This window comes from Chiloscyllium plagiosum, chromosome 7 (assembly GCF_004010195.1).
Source record: "Chiloscyllium plagiosum isolate BGI_BamShark_2017 chromosome 7, ASM401019v2, whole genome shotgun sequence".
NCBI classification, from domain to species: domain Eukaryota; kingdom Metazoa; phylum Chordata; class Chondrichthyes; order Orectolobiformes; family Hemiscylliidae; genus Chiloscyllium; species Chiloscyllium plagiosum.
In genome coordinates, this window is record NC_057716.1 from 5,069,955 (window position 1) to 5,086,421 (window position 16,467).

A 16,467-nucleotide genomic window follows, 5' to 3' on the forward strand; every position below is an offset into this window, starting at 1 on the left:
GAACAGCACAGCAGGTCAGGCAGCATCTAGGGAACAGAAGATTCGACGTTTCGGGCACATGCCCTTCTTCAGGAATGAGCAGAGAGTGTTCAGCAGGAGAAGATAAAAGGTAGGGAGGAGGGACTTGGAGGAGGGGAGTTGGAAGTGGAGGAGATGCGGTGGAGGGCACCGTCGACCACGTCGCCTTCCTGACCTGCAGTCTTCTTGTTGACCTCTCCGCCTCCATCCTACTCCGACCTATCACCCTCACCTTGACCTCTTTCCACCTATCACATTTCCAACGCCCCTCCTCCAAGTCCCTCCTCCCTACCTTTTATCTTCTCCTGCTGAACACTCTCTGCTCATTCCTGAAGAAGGGCCTGTGCCCGAAACGTCGAATCTCCTGTTCCCTGGATGCTGCCTGACCTGCTGTGCTGTTCCAGCAATAAAGTTCCAGTATATCTCTGAATCAGCTCTAATGCATGAGAGAACATCCTATTGTTCTCCTTGTCGAAGGACTCCATGTCCCAGTGTTTGGAATGACAATGGTTAAATGTCATTTGTACATGCTGTGACTGCTGACTGATAAAATGATTGAAAAACTGTTTTTTTTTCTGATTGAAATCATCAACAACGGATCCAGATGCAGAGCCTGTTGTCAGTTCTGTGTCTGCTTGTCTGCTGTACTACTAGATTTCATAAAATTTCCAAGTGAGAATAGTATGTGACTTGGCAGGGAACTTGCAAGTGGTAAAATTCCCATGCATTGGCTGCTTTTGTCCCTCTGTCCAGAAGGTGCTATCAAAGAAGCCTTGGTGATTTATTCTCATGCATCTTGAGTTTCTCCCTCTTTTCCATTAACTGAGCAAAAGCAGAGGTGTTACTTGCAACTTCTTTAGTGAAGACTGATGCAAAACACATGCTTAATTCATCTGTCATGTCTTTATTTTCTATCTTACTTCCCCAAATTCACTTTGTGTTATCTGCAAACTTAGAAACAATGTCCTCAGTTCCTTCACACAGATTGTTAATGTACTATGTGAATAGTTATGCCCCAACACATCCCCCTATAGAACTTTACTAGTCACCGGCTGCTATCCTGAAAAAATCTCTTTATCTCTACTCTCTGCCTTCAGCCAGTCAGCCAATGCTCTATCTATGCCAGTACTTGCCCCTAACATCATGGGCTCTTATCTTATTCAGTGTGGCACCTTGTTGAAGGTCTTTTGGAAATCCAAACCGATCCACTCTTTTGTATAGCTTGCTCATTAAATTCTCAAAGAATTCTAACAGATGTTTCAAACATGACAAAGCCAAGCTGACTCAGTTCTATTTTACCATGCACTTCCAAGTACCCTGCAATCTCATCCCTAATAATGAAGTCTAAAATCTTACCAACAATCTAGGTCAGGTTAACAGGCCTATAATTTCCCATCTCCGTCCTACCTCTAGTGATTCCTGAAAGATCACCACCAAAGCATCCACAAACCCCTTAGCTATCTCCTTCAGAATGCTCCGGCATAGCCCATCTGGCCCAGGAGATTTATCCACCTTCAGACCTTTCAGTTTTCCCATAACTTTCCCCTTCATGATGGCCACAATGCTTATCTGGTATGCTACTGATATCTTCCACTGTGATGACTGATGCCAAGATTGGCTCAGAACGTATCTCAAGAAACTATCCCAACAATATTCTAAAATCTCTCAACCTTTGCCCATCTGATTTTTCCAGTCTATATATAAATTATAATATCCCATGATTTTTGTCATACCTCTCTGACAGGAAACCATTTTTTAAATTTTATATTCAATCCTACTGAGTAGTTTTTATTAGGGGGCCTGTACATTAATCCCATGAGTAACTTTGGGGGTTTATCATTTCTCATCTCTAACCAACAGTTACTGTATGCTAGTATGCTGAACTTAGATCATCTCTCTTTATTGTCACCCAGTTACCTTGGATAGCTTTATATCCTTCCTAGATGTCAGGTTCCTTTCAAATATTCAAGATCCAAGCTATGTCATGCTGCAGTCATGTCTCCTTAATGACTTTCAAATCATATTTATTCATTTTTATTTGTATTATTAGTTTATTTCATGCATCTTGAGTTCCTCCCTCCTTTCCATTAACTGAGTAAAAGCCACATGCCTTCAGATTGTTGTGAGGCACTTCATATTTAATACTGTTTGAGGACTCATGTCTACAAAATCGTGAACGTTCATTTGAACACTGAGAAGTTACCTGGACTATATTTAGTTTTCTGAAAAAAGGTCACTGAAAGGACATATTGGGCATTTTGTTTAAAATTCATTTCTTAAAACTCATATGGCTAAAGTTAATTGCTTGGACTTGTTTACTAGAAGTCACATGCCTTGATTTAACTGTCAGGAATTAGTTTTGATTTGGATCTTGTTTGGAGTTTAGTTAGGATATAGCCTCCTGAGTGAATGTACCAAATGTTTCCTGTTATTCTGAGTAATGCTTTTTGAAGGTGCAATGTGAAAACTGAAACACCAATCTGGCTGTTCTCTTGAAAAGCTTCTAAAACAGTTATTTTTGATGTTTCCTGATCAAGCTGCAACTGCAATCATTCCAGTGACAACTGCCTATGTTTAGTGATGCCCATCTAAATGTCAGCTGAAAGCCACCTTGAATATTTATGTCTTATCCGTTTCACCCTCCAAACACTAAAAAAAGTATTGGGCAAAGTTTACCCTCTGCCGTGAGTTATTTAGCAGGGTAGATATTTATACTTTCAGATGGAAAATTGGGTAAATCAACTGTACATCTTTGCTGAATAAGTCTTGTTTCCATAACATAATCAATACTTTTCTTGTTTATGAAAAAACACCTGGTGCTGGATCATTTAACTCTTAAAAAAGGTACTTAATGAGCTATATTGGTGACTGGATAAAACATTTTAATACGTGCTGTAACCAACGGTGTAGTTAGACTAGAGAGAGTGAGAGAGACCAGTGCACTCCTCCCATCTTAGTCATAACACGATACAGAGTCTTTGTGTCATTTTATTATTTTTGTGACTTCTAGCCTTATCTGTTGGTTTACTCTCTATTAGTTCTGGTCATGGTCTGTTTGTCATTCCCAAATTTGATCTTTTGCGCCAACTATTTAGTTTAAAATATTCTCAGCTTCCCTAGTTACATCGTTATCCTCAGCAAGATTCAAGTGCAGACCATCTCACTGGTACAACTTTCAATTCCTTAGTACTAGTGTCAGTGCCGCAATAACCTGAACACATTTCTACTGTATCATTCTTTGATCCACACATTCATTTTTCTAATTTTACTTGCCCTATATCAATTTATATGTGATGCCAGTAATAATCCAGACATTATGGTCTGTGAGGTTCTACTTTTCAGTTTGTACCTAGCTCCTCATTCTGACTATGAAGAACCTCTTTCCTTGTCCTGCCAATGTCAGTGGTACCTGCATGGACCACTATGACTAGATCCTCTGTCTCTCACCGTAAATTACTCTGTAGTCCTGATCAGATGGCCTGAACCTTGATCCCAGGCAGGCAACTTAATGCCAGCTGTTTTCTGTAGGGAATAGAGTCAATGACCACACCCCCCCCAAAACTTCCCCCAACATATTACATACCTTTTTGTTGCTCCCTCCCCCACCTGAATGGTCTCCATTGCCAGTGTCAGTTAACTCATCCACCCTGCAGCTCATACTCTCATCCAACAAGCTGAAAGGATTTCAAATATGTTGAATAATTGCAAAGGCACCTTTGCCCGTTGAGTACCCAAGCCTCACTCGCAGTCACACCCTGACCAGTCTCCAAATCAAAAGATTCTATCTTAAAGAATGTGACCACCTCCTGGGATAAAGTATCCAGTAACTTTTCTCTACACTGATGTGTCACAATGTATGATGTTTGGCTTCCAGCTTATAAACTCTGAGCTAAAGCTGTTCAAACTGCAAACACTTATTGCAGATATGGCTTGCCCTGGATCACAGTGGCATCCAGGAACCTCCATAAGCTGCAGCTATAACACATCAATTATTAAGGAAGGCAGGACATTGATGTGTTATAGCTGTAGCTTATGGAGGTTCCTGGATGCCACTGTGATCCAGGGCAAGCCCAATCTGCAATAATTAATAATATATTATTAATTACCTAATAATATCAGAAGAGACTGTTTTTCAGCAATCGAATAATCCAGTAAGAGAGACCATAAATAGGACTAAATGTAAGAGATTAAGGATGAAATGGATCAATATGTTTGCAAGAGTGGTTTTGAGATGTAGAATGCACTTCCAGAGTTGTTTAATGCAGCAAAGGCCATGGATGGAATCCTGTGGTATCTTGACTTTGATGGTCGAATAGTATTCAATCAGGTGGAAGACTAATGCATGAGACACCTGATTCTATCCCAAAAAGTTAATACTGGGAAGACAGATAAGGCAAAAGATAAGACTGATGCATTCACAACAATCTTTAGTCAGAAGTGCTGTGTGGATGATCCATCTCAGGTTCCTCCAGTGGTCCCCAGCATCACAGATGTCAATCTCCAGCCAATTCGATTCACTCCATATGATATCAAGAAACAGTTGGAGGCACTGGATACTGCAAAGGCAAAGAGCCCTGATAACATTCAGCAATAGTACTGAAAATGTGTGCTCCTGAACTTGCCACTTCCCTAGCCAAACTCTTCCAGTACAGTTTCAACACTGGCATCTACGCAACAACGTGGAAAACTGCCCAGGTATGTCCTGTACACAAAAAGCAGGACAAATCCAACCTGGCCAATTACTGCCCAATCAGTCTACTGTCCATCATTAGTAAAGTGATGGAAGGGGTCATCAACAGTGCTATGAAGCAGCACCTGCTCAGCAACAACCTGCTCAGTGATGCCCAGTTTAGGTTTCGCCAGAATCACTCAGCTCCTGATCTCATCACAGCCATGGTTCAAACGTGGACAAAAGAGCTGAATTCCAAAGGTGAGGTGAGAGTGACAGCCCTTGACATCAAGGCCACATTTGACCGAGTGTGGCAACAAGGAGCCCTGGCAAAATTGGAATCAACAGGTATCGGGGGTAAACACACCGCTGGTTAAAAACCATACCTGGCACAAAGGAAGATGGTTGTGGTTGTGGAGGGTCAGCCATCTCAGCTCCAGGACATCTCTGCAGGAATACCTCAGGGTAGTGTCTTCAGCCCAACAATCTTCAGCTGCTTCATCAATGACCTTCTCTCTGTCGTAATGTCAGAAGTGGGAATGTTCGCCGATGATTGTACCATTGTTCAGCACCATTCGCGATTCCTCAGATACTGAAGTACTCCATGTTCAAATGCAACAAGATCTGGACAATATCCAGGCTTGGGCAGAGAAGTGGCAAGTAACATTCGCGCCACACAAATGCCAGACAATGACCATCACCCATAAGAGACACTCCAACCACTGCCTCTTGGCATTCAACGGTATTGCCATCACTAAATCCTCCACTGTCAACATTCTTAGGGTTACCATTGACCAGAAACTCAACTGGTCTCACCAAATAAACACAGTGACTACAAGAACAGGTCAGAGACTAGACGAGTAACTCACTCCTGACACCCCAAAGTCTATTCACCATTCACCAAGTCAGCAGCATGATGGAATATTCCCCATTTGCCTGGGTAGGTGCAGCTCCAACAACACTCAAGAAGCTTGACACAATCCAGGACAAGCAACCCACTTGATTGGCATCACATCTACAAACCCTCCACCATTGACGCTCAGTAGCAAGAGAGTGTACTATCTACAAGATTCACTGTGGAAATTCACCAAAGATCCTTGGACAGCACCTTGCAAACCCATGACTACTTCCATCTAGAAGGACAAAGGCAGCAGGTACTTGGGAACACCACCACCTGCAAGTTCCCCTCCAAGCCACGTACTACCCTGACTTGGAAATATACCATCATTCCTTCATAGTTGTTGAGTCAAAATTCTGGCATTCCCTCCCTCCCGGCATCAACCCACAGCAAGTGTACTGCAGCAATTCAAGAAGGCAGCTCACCACCACCTTCTCAAGGGCAAATACGGATGGGCTATCAATACTGGCCAGCCAGCTTCGCCCAAGTCTCACAAATGAATTTTTTAAAATTTGAATAGTCTTCCCATCCTGTGACCAATTTGAGACTTTTAAGTAGGCAATTAATATCCCTGGAAGGACCTTAATTGACTGGCACTGGTTTAACCTGTTTTTTTCTTTTGGTGGGAGGGCACTCATCATTTTGGCTGTATAACTTTAAAACTGTGCGTGGTTACTTGCGGTTTCCCAGGAGGGTGCTTTTTTCAAAAACAATGGCACCTAGTTAAGGCTCATTCCTGAAGAAGGGCCTGTGCCCGAAACGTCGAATCTCCTGTTCCCTGGATGCTGCCTGACCTGCTGTGCTGTTCCAGCAATAAAGTTTCAACTTTGATCTCCAGCATCTGCAGACCTCACTTTCTCCACCTAGTTAAGGGGTCCAGCAAAGGAATATGGAGCCTGCTGAAAGCCATTTCTTGTCTTTGCTGCTGAACATCTTGCCCATGACCCCATCATGGAATCCCCTGTCTTGGCATCACAAGTCTTAGAATCCAGGTATTAACCCGGGCTTTAGGTGGCTAAGTGCTCAACGGTGGCCACCACCATCTGCTACAATTCAATAGAGGGCAGATCTCTAATTGGCAGGAAAATATTGGAGGGCAGGACATCCTGCCTCCGTGTCTTTGATTCAAGACGAAGGTCCACTGCTGCTTGTCAAACATCAGAGTGGCACACGATGCTGTGGCAACATGAGGCTCACATCAGCTCTCTGGCAGTCAGTCAAAAACCCCATTCCCACCATGTGATTCCGCCCTTTGTTAATATTTAAGAAAGGTTTAACTAGTTGTTTGAATAAATGGAACAGAATTTGATATAGGAACAGGTTAGGCAAAAGAAATTAGGATTACTGTTTGTGTGAGGGTTAAACAACATTGTAGTTCAATTTGTTCAAACAACCCAATTCCATATTATAATTGCAAAGTAATGCAATTGTAATACTTTTACATTTCAGGATCTCGGTCAGCAACTGACAGTGAAAGGAGGCAAATGAAGATGAAAGGGTAGGATATCATAAAACACAGGAGGGGAGACGAAACTGTGGGACTGGGGGTTTATCATAAATGCATTTAGAGAGTCAAGGACTGTTTGGGATAGTTAACATGGCTTCGCGCATGGGAAATCATGTCTCACAAACTTGACTGAGTTTTCTTTTGAGAATGTGAGCATAAAAATAGATGAGGGCAGAGCAGTAGCTGTTGTCTACATGGACTTTAGTAAAGCCTTTGACAAAGTTCCGCATGGTACGCTGGTTAGTAAAGTTAGATCATATGGGATTCAGGGAGAGCTTGCTAACTGTCCCCTATCAAAACTGGCTTGATGATAGGAGACGGAGAATGGTGGTGAAGGGTTGTTTTTTGGACTGGTGGCCTGTGACCAGCAGTGCTCCACAGGGATCAGTGCTGGATCCACTGTTGTTTGTCATTTACATGAGAATTTAGGAGGCATGGTTAATAAGTTTGCAGATGACACCAAATTGGTGGTATAGTGGACAGTGAACAAGGTTTTTTAAGATCCAAAATGGATCCTGATCTATTGAACCAATGGGTTGAGGAGTGGCAGATGAACTTCAATTCGAATATATCTGTGGGATTGTATTTTGTAAGATGAACAAGGGCAAGGCATATACAGTTAATGGTAGGTGCCTGGGTAGTGTTGTTGAACGGAGAGACAAAGGTGTTCAGGGACCTAGTTCTTTGAAAATTGTGTCCCAGGTAGAGATGGGTAAGATGGCATTTTGCACAATTGCCTTCATTGCTCAGACCATTGATTATAGGAGTTGGGACGTCATGTTGAGGTTGTACAGGATATTGGTGAGGTCACTTTTGGAGTACTGTGTACAGTTCTGGTCACCCTGCTATAGAAAATATATTATTAACTTGAAGAGGGTTCAGAAGGGATTTATCAAAATTGAAAGATTTGAGTTGCAAGGAGAGGCTGGTTAGGCTGAGAATGTTTTACTAGAGTACACGAGGTCCAGAGGTGACCTTATAGAGGTTTTTAAAATCATTAGGGGCATTAAAAAAAGGTAAATAACAAAGGTCTTTTCCCCAGGGTGGGGTAATTCAAAATGAGATGTCATATTTTTAAGATGGGAGGGGAAAGATTTAAATCGGACATGAGGGGCAACTTTTTCACACTGGCTGTTTCGTAATTGGAATGAACTGTCAGAACATGTGACAGATGCAAGTACAGTTTAAAAGACATGGATAGGAAATTTTTAGAGGGATATGCGCGAAATGCACGCAAGTGGGACTTGTTTAGTTTGGCAAACTTGGTCAGCATGGACAAGTTGGATCGAATGGTCTGTTTCCGTGCTATATGACTCTATGACTCTAAACTGGATAGGTCTTACTTTCCTTAAGACTGCTTTACATCTATAACATAGTTCCATACTTAGTAGATAATGTCTAGAGCTTGATTGACATGTGCTATACCTAAAATTATAGATAAGTAGATAACTAACCTCTAAAAAGTCAAATATCAGTTGTACAATAAATGGTGTTTAAATTACCTGGTTTTCGAGGTCTGCTTTCTTTTGCTTATTGGTTTCCAATTGTTCTTGCAGTTTTTCCAGTTTATCTTGCACTTCCTTAAGTGCAGCTTGCTTCTTTCTTAAACCATCCATTGCTATCTTCAATTCACCTTCAGCCAGTGCTAGCTTCTCTTTCTTGGGAGCTACAACTTTAGCCACTCTATTAAAAAGGAGGTAGGTTGAGCAGATGAGAAACGAAAAGACTTACTATATCTCGTGTAATATAAAATTGAAACTGGTGAACAGAATGAGATTTAAATATTCTATGAGCCAAATATAAGAACTTACTTATCATAGGAGTCGATTGCAATAACCCATTTGCAGAGGCCCTCAGCTGCTGTGGACGCATTACGAATCTTTTCTGGAATAAATTCTGGATTTGTTATGTATTTATTCCTAATGACATTTATGATGGCTGAAGGAATATTGTCCTTGTCATATTCATGGAGAGACTGTAAAAGTTTCATGTCACCCAGTACTTTTTTGGCAGGGCCCCAGAAATCTTCAATCTTTTTACCTGATCCAGTAGGATCTGGAACTCTGTCTGGTTTTATTCCTTTTAAAATACAAATTGCCTCCATAACTAACTTTACTCCAGCTGGGGGACTCTTCATAGACTTCATCACAGTAATATCCTAAAAGAAAATTGAGCATTCAGCATTGTATCATAATAGCTTACATGTAATTATTACAGAATTTGGATTTGCAACAGATATATTAGTAAAGTTGCCGTAGGCAACCATAGGGTTCCTGTCTCAGTAAAGAGAGCCGACTGGTGGTGAGTTTAACCTGATGGTCACCAAGCCTCAGGTGAAGGATGGGGTTGAGAATGTGCTACCTTCATGGTAACCTCAGCCAGTGGAGGACTAGAACTCACATTGTCAGCATCGCAAACCAGCCATCCAGCCAAAGGTACTAACTAACCCTATTATGATCTTGCTGGAAGAATTATTCCACCCTGATGAAACCCACATAGGTTGTAGCTAAACAAGCAACACTAAATGCAAATGACTGAAAACCTTACAACATTCCATTCAAGGTCATCTTTAGAAAGTGTTATCCAAAGGGAGGTGGTCTGAAATGCATATGTTTCAATCCAAAAAATATGATAGGCAAGTTAGATGAATTTAGAGCTTTGATTAGTACTTAGAATTATGACATTACTGCGATTACAGAGGAACAGAATTGGCAACTGAATGTCCCAGGAGTTAGAGGTTTCAGACGGGGAGGTAAAAGGGGTGGGAGAGTTGCATTACTGGTAAAGGAGTATCTCACAGCTGTACTGAGGGAGGATACATCAGAGGACTCACACAGTGAGGCACTGTGGGTAGAACTCAGGAATAGGAAAGGTGAAATCACAATACTACAGGCCTCCAAACAGCCATCAGGAGATAGAGGGGAGAATATGTAGACAGATTTTGGAAAGATGTAAAACTAGCAGAGTTGTTGTGGTAGGTGATTTTAACTTCCCTAATATTGACTGGGACTCACTATGTACTAGGGACTTGGATGGGGCAGAATTTGTAAGGAACATTCAGGAGGGATTCTTGACATAATATGTATACAGTCCAATTTGGGAAGGAGTTATATTAGATCTGGTTTTGGAAAATGAGCCCGGACAGGTGAGTGAAGTTTCAGTGGGGGAGCAATTCAGGAGTAGTGAGCATAATATTATGAACTTTAAGATATCCACGAATAGGGAAAACCTCTTGGGTGAGGGCATTAAATTGGGGGAAGGGGAACTATAACAATATTAGGCAGGAACTGGAGAATTTTGATTGGACATGGCTGTTTGAAGGTAGATCTACATCGGATATGTAGGAGTATTTCAAATGGCAACCAATAGGAGTTCAGGAGTGGCACACTCCTGCAAGAATGAGGGATAGATATGGCAAGATATGTGAACCTTGGATGACCAGGGATGTTCTGACCTTGGTCAGAAAGATAAAGGAAGCATACATAAGGTCAAGGAGAATGGGAACTAATGAAGCCCTGCAAGTATATAAGGAAAGTGGGAAAGAACTTAAATAAGGAATTAGAAGTGCTAAAAGTGATCATGAAAAGTCATTAGCAAAAAGGATTAAGGAGGATCTCAAAGCTTTTTATACAGATATAAAAAAACAAGATTGCGTCCCGGGAAAGGGTTGGCCCACTCAAGGACAAAGGAAATAATCTGTGTGTGGAGCCAGAAGAGGTAGGTGAGGTCCTAAACAAAGACTTTGTGTCACCAAAGAGAAGGAATTAGATCTCATAGAAGGAGTATCAAATCTCTGCCAAGTTGCTATTAAAAAGGAAAATGTATTGTCCATCTTAGAAGTATTAAGCTAAATAGGTCCCTGGGTCCTGGTGGGATCTATCCCACAATCTTGAGGGAGGCAAGAGAACAAATTGCTGGAGCATTGGCAGACATTTTTATATCCTCTTTGGCCACGGGTGAGGTCCCCATGTACTGGAGAATAGCCAATGTTGTCCCATTGTTTAAGAAGAGATAATCCTGGAAATTAAAGACCTGTGAGTCTCACATTGGTGGTAGGGAAATTATTGGAAAAGATTCTCAGGGACAAGATCTATATGCATGTAGAAGCAAATGGACATATTCGTGATGGACAGCATGGTTTTGTGCAAAGGAGGTCGTATCTCACTAGCTTGATCGTGTTTTATTGAGAAGGTGAAAATGAGGGAAAAGCAGCTGATGTTGTTGACATGGACTGCAGTAAAACCTCTGACAAAGTCCTTCATAGCAGACTGTACAAAAGGTGAAGTCATGTAGTATAAGGGGTGAGTTGGCAAGATGGATACAGAACTGACATAGTCATAGGAGATAGAGGAAAGCAATGGAAGGATGCTTTTTGGAATGAAGGGTTGTAACTAGTGGTGTTCCACAGGGGTCAGTGCTGGGACCTCCACTGTTCATGGTCTACATAAATGATTTGAAGGAAAACATAGCTGATCTAATTAGTAAGTTTGCCCACCATATAAAAATTGGTGGAGTTGCAGATAGTGAGGAGGATTGTCAGAAGACGCAGCAGGATATAGATCAGTTGGAGGCTTGGGCAGAAAAATGGCAGATGGAGTTAGATCTGGACAAATGTGAGGTGATGCATTTTGGAAGGTCAAGTACAAATGGAAGTTATACAGTGAATGGCAAAGGGAACTGGGTGTGTAGGTTCACAGATCACTGAAAATGGCAGCACAGATAGATAAGGTAGTAAAAATGGCTTATGAATTGCTTACCTTCATTGAAAGGGGCATTGAGCATAAGGATAGAAAGGTTATGCTGCAACTTTAATGAATTTTAGTTAGGCCACACTTGAAATATTGCATACAGTTCTGGTCACCACACTATCAAAAGGATGTGGATGTTTTGGAGAGGGTACAGAAAAGGTTTACCAGGATGTTGGGGAATTTTAGCTATGAAGAAAGTTTGGGAAGACTGGGTTTACTTTCATTGGAACACAGGAGGTTGAGGGGCTTGCTTATAGACATTTATAGACATGGCATGGATAGAGTGGAAAGTATAAGACTTTTTTTCCCAGGGTTGAGGGGTCAAGGGGTCAATTACTAAGGGACACAGGTTCAAGGGATGTGTGTGTGTGTGCGTGTGTGCAGGTGTGTGAGTGTGTGTGTGTGTAGATGGTGGTGGTGGGAGGGGAGGTGGAATGGAGGGGGAGGTTTCAAGTTTTAAAATGATGTGCCAAGTGAGTTTTTCACACAAAGATTGGTGAGTGCCTGGAATGCATTGTCAGAGGAGTGTAGAAGCAGACACAACAGCAGCATTCAAGAAACACCTGGATGAATACATGAATAGGAAGGGAATAGAAGGATATAGATCCTGTAAGTGAAGATAGTTTTAGAACAGAAGGGCAAAATGTGTGAGCTGAGACTTGAAAGGTCAAAGGGCCTATTGCTGTGCTGTATTGTTCTTTTTTCTCTTAGTTCAATTCTCCTGTCTCAAATTGATATAAATAGCTCTTCTGTGGGACCAGTCCTCCCCTGCCTTGGATCAACCTTTTCCAGACTGCATGAGCAACTAAAACCTATGTACCTGGGATTGTTTGTTCAAGAAGAATTAGTTTCTACCTGCCTCAAGCCCCACTTTAATGGCTGGTACCCCAAGCAAAAAATTATGATTCTAGTTGGATTAATCCTCTCTGGGATATGTTTAATTTGTTATGCATTTCACCCAAAAGAAATCACTTATAGGACAGATACTTGCAAAACTGTGAAATGTGTCAGCCCTTCTACATTGAGAAAGCATATTATAATTTAACAAGGTGAAAACTCTGAAATACTTGTCTTTCACACAGAGCAGTAAAATTAACAGCTTGGTCCTTACTTGTGTAGTGAGTGTATCAAGGGCTGCAAGTGCAGATTCCAGAATTGGCAAAGCTTGTGCCAGATCAGCATCACATTCATCCTTAATTGCTTTGGCAGCCATGGCTTGATCATTTGCTATGATTTCATCAGCTTTCACAATCTCCTCTGTTCGTGAGACCTCAATAGACTCTTTTTCAATGATTATCATCATTTCATCTACTGCTGAACTTGCAACTATTAGTTCAGGCTGCAAGGCTTCCAGTTCTGCCTGCATTGTAGCTACCTGAGATGCAGCAGATTCAAGCTTTTCTAAACCAACTTCATATCTTCTTTTCATCTTCACTACTTCACTAAAGACAGAACATATAAAACATTACCAACATCTTAGAGAACTGTTATGGTGCAAAATAAAAGTTAAAGCCACAATGACTTTTAGTGCCATAATGAATGGTTCAAATTCCTGCTGGAAAAATCAGCACATGTAATCAGCTCCCTCTGAAACACATCCATTTCATTCTCTGCTCCTGAAAGCCTGCATAATGTCATGGCTACTGGGCCCACGCATCCTCAGACCCTTTTTGCTGCTGCCCTCCAGATTTGAGATGTTTTAATACTCAGCAACTATTCCAATGTCCAGCATTTCATACCAAAGAAAATTTGAGAAATAGTTTCAAACTCCAAATAATCAATATTCAAAAGTAATAAATGGAGAAGCACTTGTCAAACAGCCAGATATCTGGCCCTAAAGTAACTGCGTAAATGATAAACCAGAATTAAGTTGATACAGGTGAAGATCTTTTCAAATATTGCATCTAAAAGCCATGATATTCCCTCCATGATATGCTGAACTTAAGAACATGCTGTTTCAGGTGGTCAAAGGAATTAATTGAACAAGAAGTCCTTGATCCACATTGAGGACCATTTCTTTAAACAACATATATAAACAATATCTGCACTTATTAAATCTGTCACATCTTCCTGGATAAATGTGGAGAGTTCATGACACATTGTTGTTAATGCATAAACTAGCAAATATCTTCAAGGGAAAAGATTGTAAACCCCCAAATATTGATGGTTGACTTATGTTGTTAGGTTCACACAAATGGGACCCCATTCTTTGCTACCTCATTATTTTAAGAACTTGCTGAATTTACACATTAAACTGAAATTAAACTTGCCACAGAAAGCAAGAGGTCATATTTACTAACAGTCAGGAAACTCTTTTAACAATTTGTTAATTGACCATTATGTCCTAATCCATCTCTGTCCCAGAAAAGGAACGAATAAAACTATTCAGTCTCATCCCTGCATATCTGAAAATTGTAACTAGGGGGGGTTTTGAAAATGTCACGTTTTAATTTTCATATTATTTCTTGAATATTACATTATTTCTGTTTTCACCCTCTCTGTCCAACATTCCCCTTTTTAATTTATTTTTCTGTACATGGTTTCACTTTAATTTACCCCCTTCTCCATTGTCCCTCTACTTCTTTCTCACCCCTTAGTTAAAAGAGGTAAATCGTTGGAACTTACCATTCACTTAGGTTGCACCTGACCTCTTATGCTATTGTGCTATTGTAGCTCACAGATGATAATATGATTTATTCAAGCTGCAGGGTGCTACAAAAATTCTAACAAGTTACATCTCAAGGTTTGACTACAATACTTAAACTATTTCTGTACTTAGGTGAAGTAGCTGCTGTGAACAACTATTGACCACCTGGACCAATATGATTTTCCACCTCAACTGGGATCAACAGACAGGCATCTGAAAATGGGCAATATATCAACTTCTGACAGCAGATTATTGGAGAAATTGGAATATTGTATACTTTTGAGCCTATTTACTTACTTTTCTTATTCAGATGGATGGGAAGCTAACACGTCACAAATGGAAATGTAAGAAAATTGTTTGCCATATATTAGTCATTAGTTCATCTAAACCAATAGTATGTTGGCCTTTATTGGAAGAGGATTTGAACACAGGAATAAAGAAATCTTGCTGCAATTGTAAACTCTTGATAAGACTATACCTGAAGTATCTGTAATAAAATAAAACAAAGGATGCTAGAGATCTGAAATTTAAAAATTCAGAAAGTGCTAGTGAAATTCAGCAGGTCCATCAACATGTTTGGAGATAAAGAACAGAGTTAATGTTTAAAGTCGAGTGACCCCTTCTTCAGAAAGTAAGGCAGCTAAGATATGGTACTATCTATACTAATGATGAGAGGGTTGGGTGGGGAGGGAACTGAGACAGATAGATGGAGACAGTGGCCAGCCAGAAAGAAAAGAAATAGGGCAAAGGGTCTCCTCTAGATTGGGAAGAAATAATGTAGACTGTATGACTGTCCATAACAATGACCCAAGCTTCAGTTGACTGCCATTTCAGCACACCACCGTGTTTCCATTCCAACATTTCTGTCTCAGGCCAGTTGCAGCATTCCAGCGAAGCTCAATTTAACTTGGAAGAACAACACTTCATCTTCCACAATAGGCTTGTTACAGAGTTCAGGGCAAGAAAATAAAGGAGGCACATGACAAGTATGGACAGCTGGGATCGGATGAATCTTTTAAAGAGTATAAGGGCAGTAGGAGTGTACTCAAGAGGGAAATCAGAAGGGTGAAAAGTGGACACAAGATGACTTTGGCAAATAAGCTTAAGGAGAATCCAAAGAGATTCTACAAATATGTTAACGGCAAATGAGTAACTAGGAAGAGAAGACGGTCCCTCAAAGATCAACAAGGCCACCTATGTGTGGAACTACAGGAGATGGGTGAGGTACTAAGTAAGTATTTTGCGTCAGTATTTACGGTGGAGAGGGATATGGAAGCTAGAGAATTTGGAGAAATAAATAGTGATATCTTGGGAAGTGTATGTATTACAGAGGAGGAGGTGCTGGACATCTTAAAACTCAAAGTGGATAAATCCATGGGATCTGACCAGGTGCATCCTAGAACTTTGTGGGAAGCTGATTGCTGGGACCCTTGCTGAGACATCTGGGTCATCAGTAGCCCTGGATGGGGTGCCAGAAGTTTGGAGGGTGGCTAATGCGGTGCCTTTATTTTAGAAAATTGATCAGGAAAAGCCAGAGAGCTATAGATCAGTGAGCCTGATCTATAAGTGAGCCTGGGTAAGTTGTTGGAGGGGATTCTGAGGGACAGAACTAACATGTATTTTGAAAGGCAAGGACAGATTAGGGATAGTCAACAGGGCTTAGTGCATGGGAAATCGTGTCTTACTAACTTGATTACGTTTTTTGAACAAGTGACAAAGAAGGTTGACAAAGGCAGAGCAGTGGACGTTGTTTATATGGACTTGAGCAAGGCATTTGACAAGGTTCTGCATGGTAGACTGGTTTGCAAAGTTAAATTACATGGAATCCAGGGAGAGTTAGCCATTTGGATACAAAATTGGCTCATAGGTAGGAGACAGAGCATGTTGGTAGAGGATTGCTTTTCAGACTTCAGGCCTGGTACCAGGGGTGTGCCACAAGGATTGGCTGGACCATTACTTTTTGTCACTTGAATATAAGAG

General features: G+C 41.0%; 1 protein-coding gene across 1 annotated transcript in view; it reads right to left on the reverse strand.

Annotated features, from left to right (window-relative positions):
• dnah7 (dynein, axonemal, heavy chain 7) overlaps positions 1–16,467 on the reverse strand; it is a 414,399-nt gene that overhangs the window by 176,958 nt on the left and 220,974 nt on the right. Inside the window, exons 42-44 of the mRNA XM_043692898.1 lie at positions 12,952–13,282; positions 8,904–9,250; positions 8,595–8,775 (exon numbers count right to left, since the gene is read on the reverse strand). Of these exons, the coding sequence (XP_043548833.1) occupies positions 8,595–8,775; positions 8,904–9,250; positions 12,952–13,282 (859 nt within the window). The remainder of the gene's footprint in view (positions 1–8,594; positions 8,776–8,903; positions 9,251–12,951; positions 13,283–16,467) is intronic.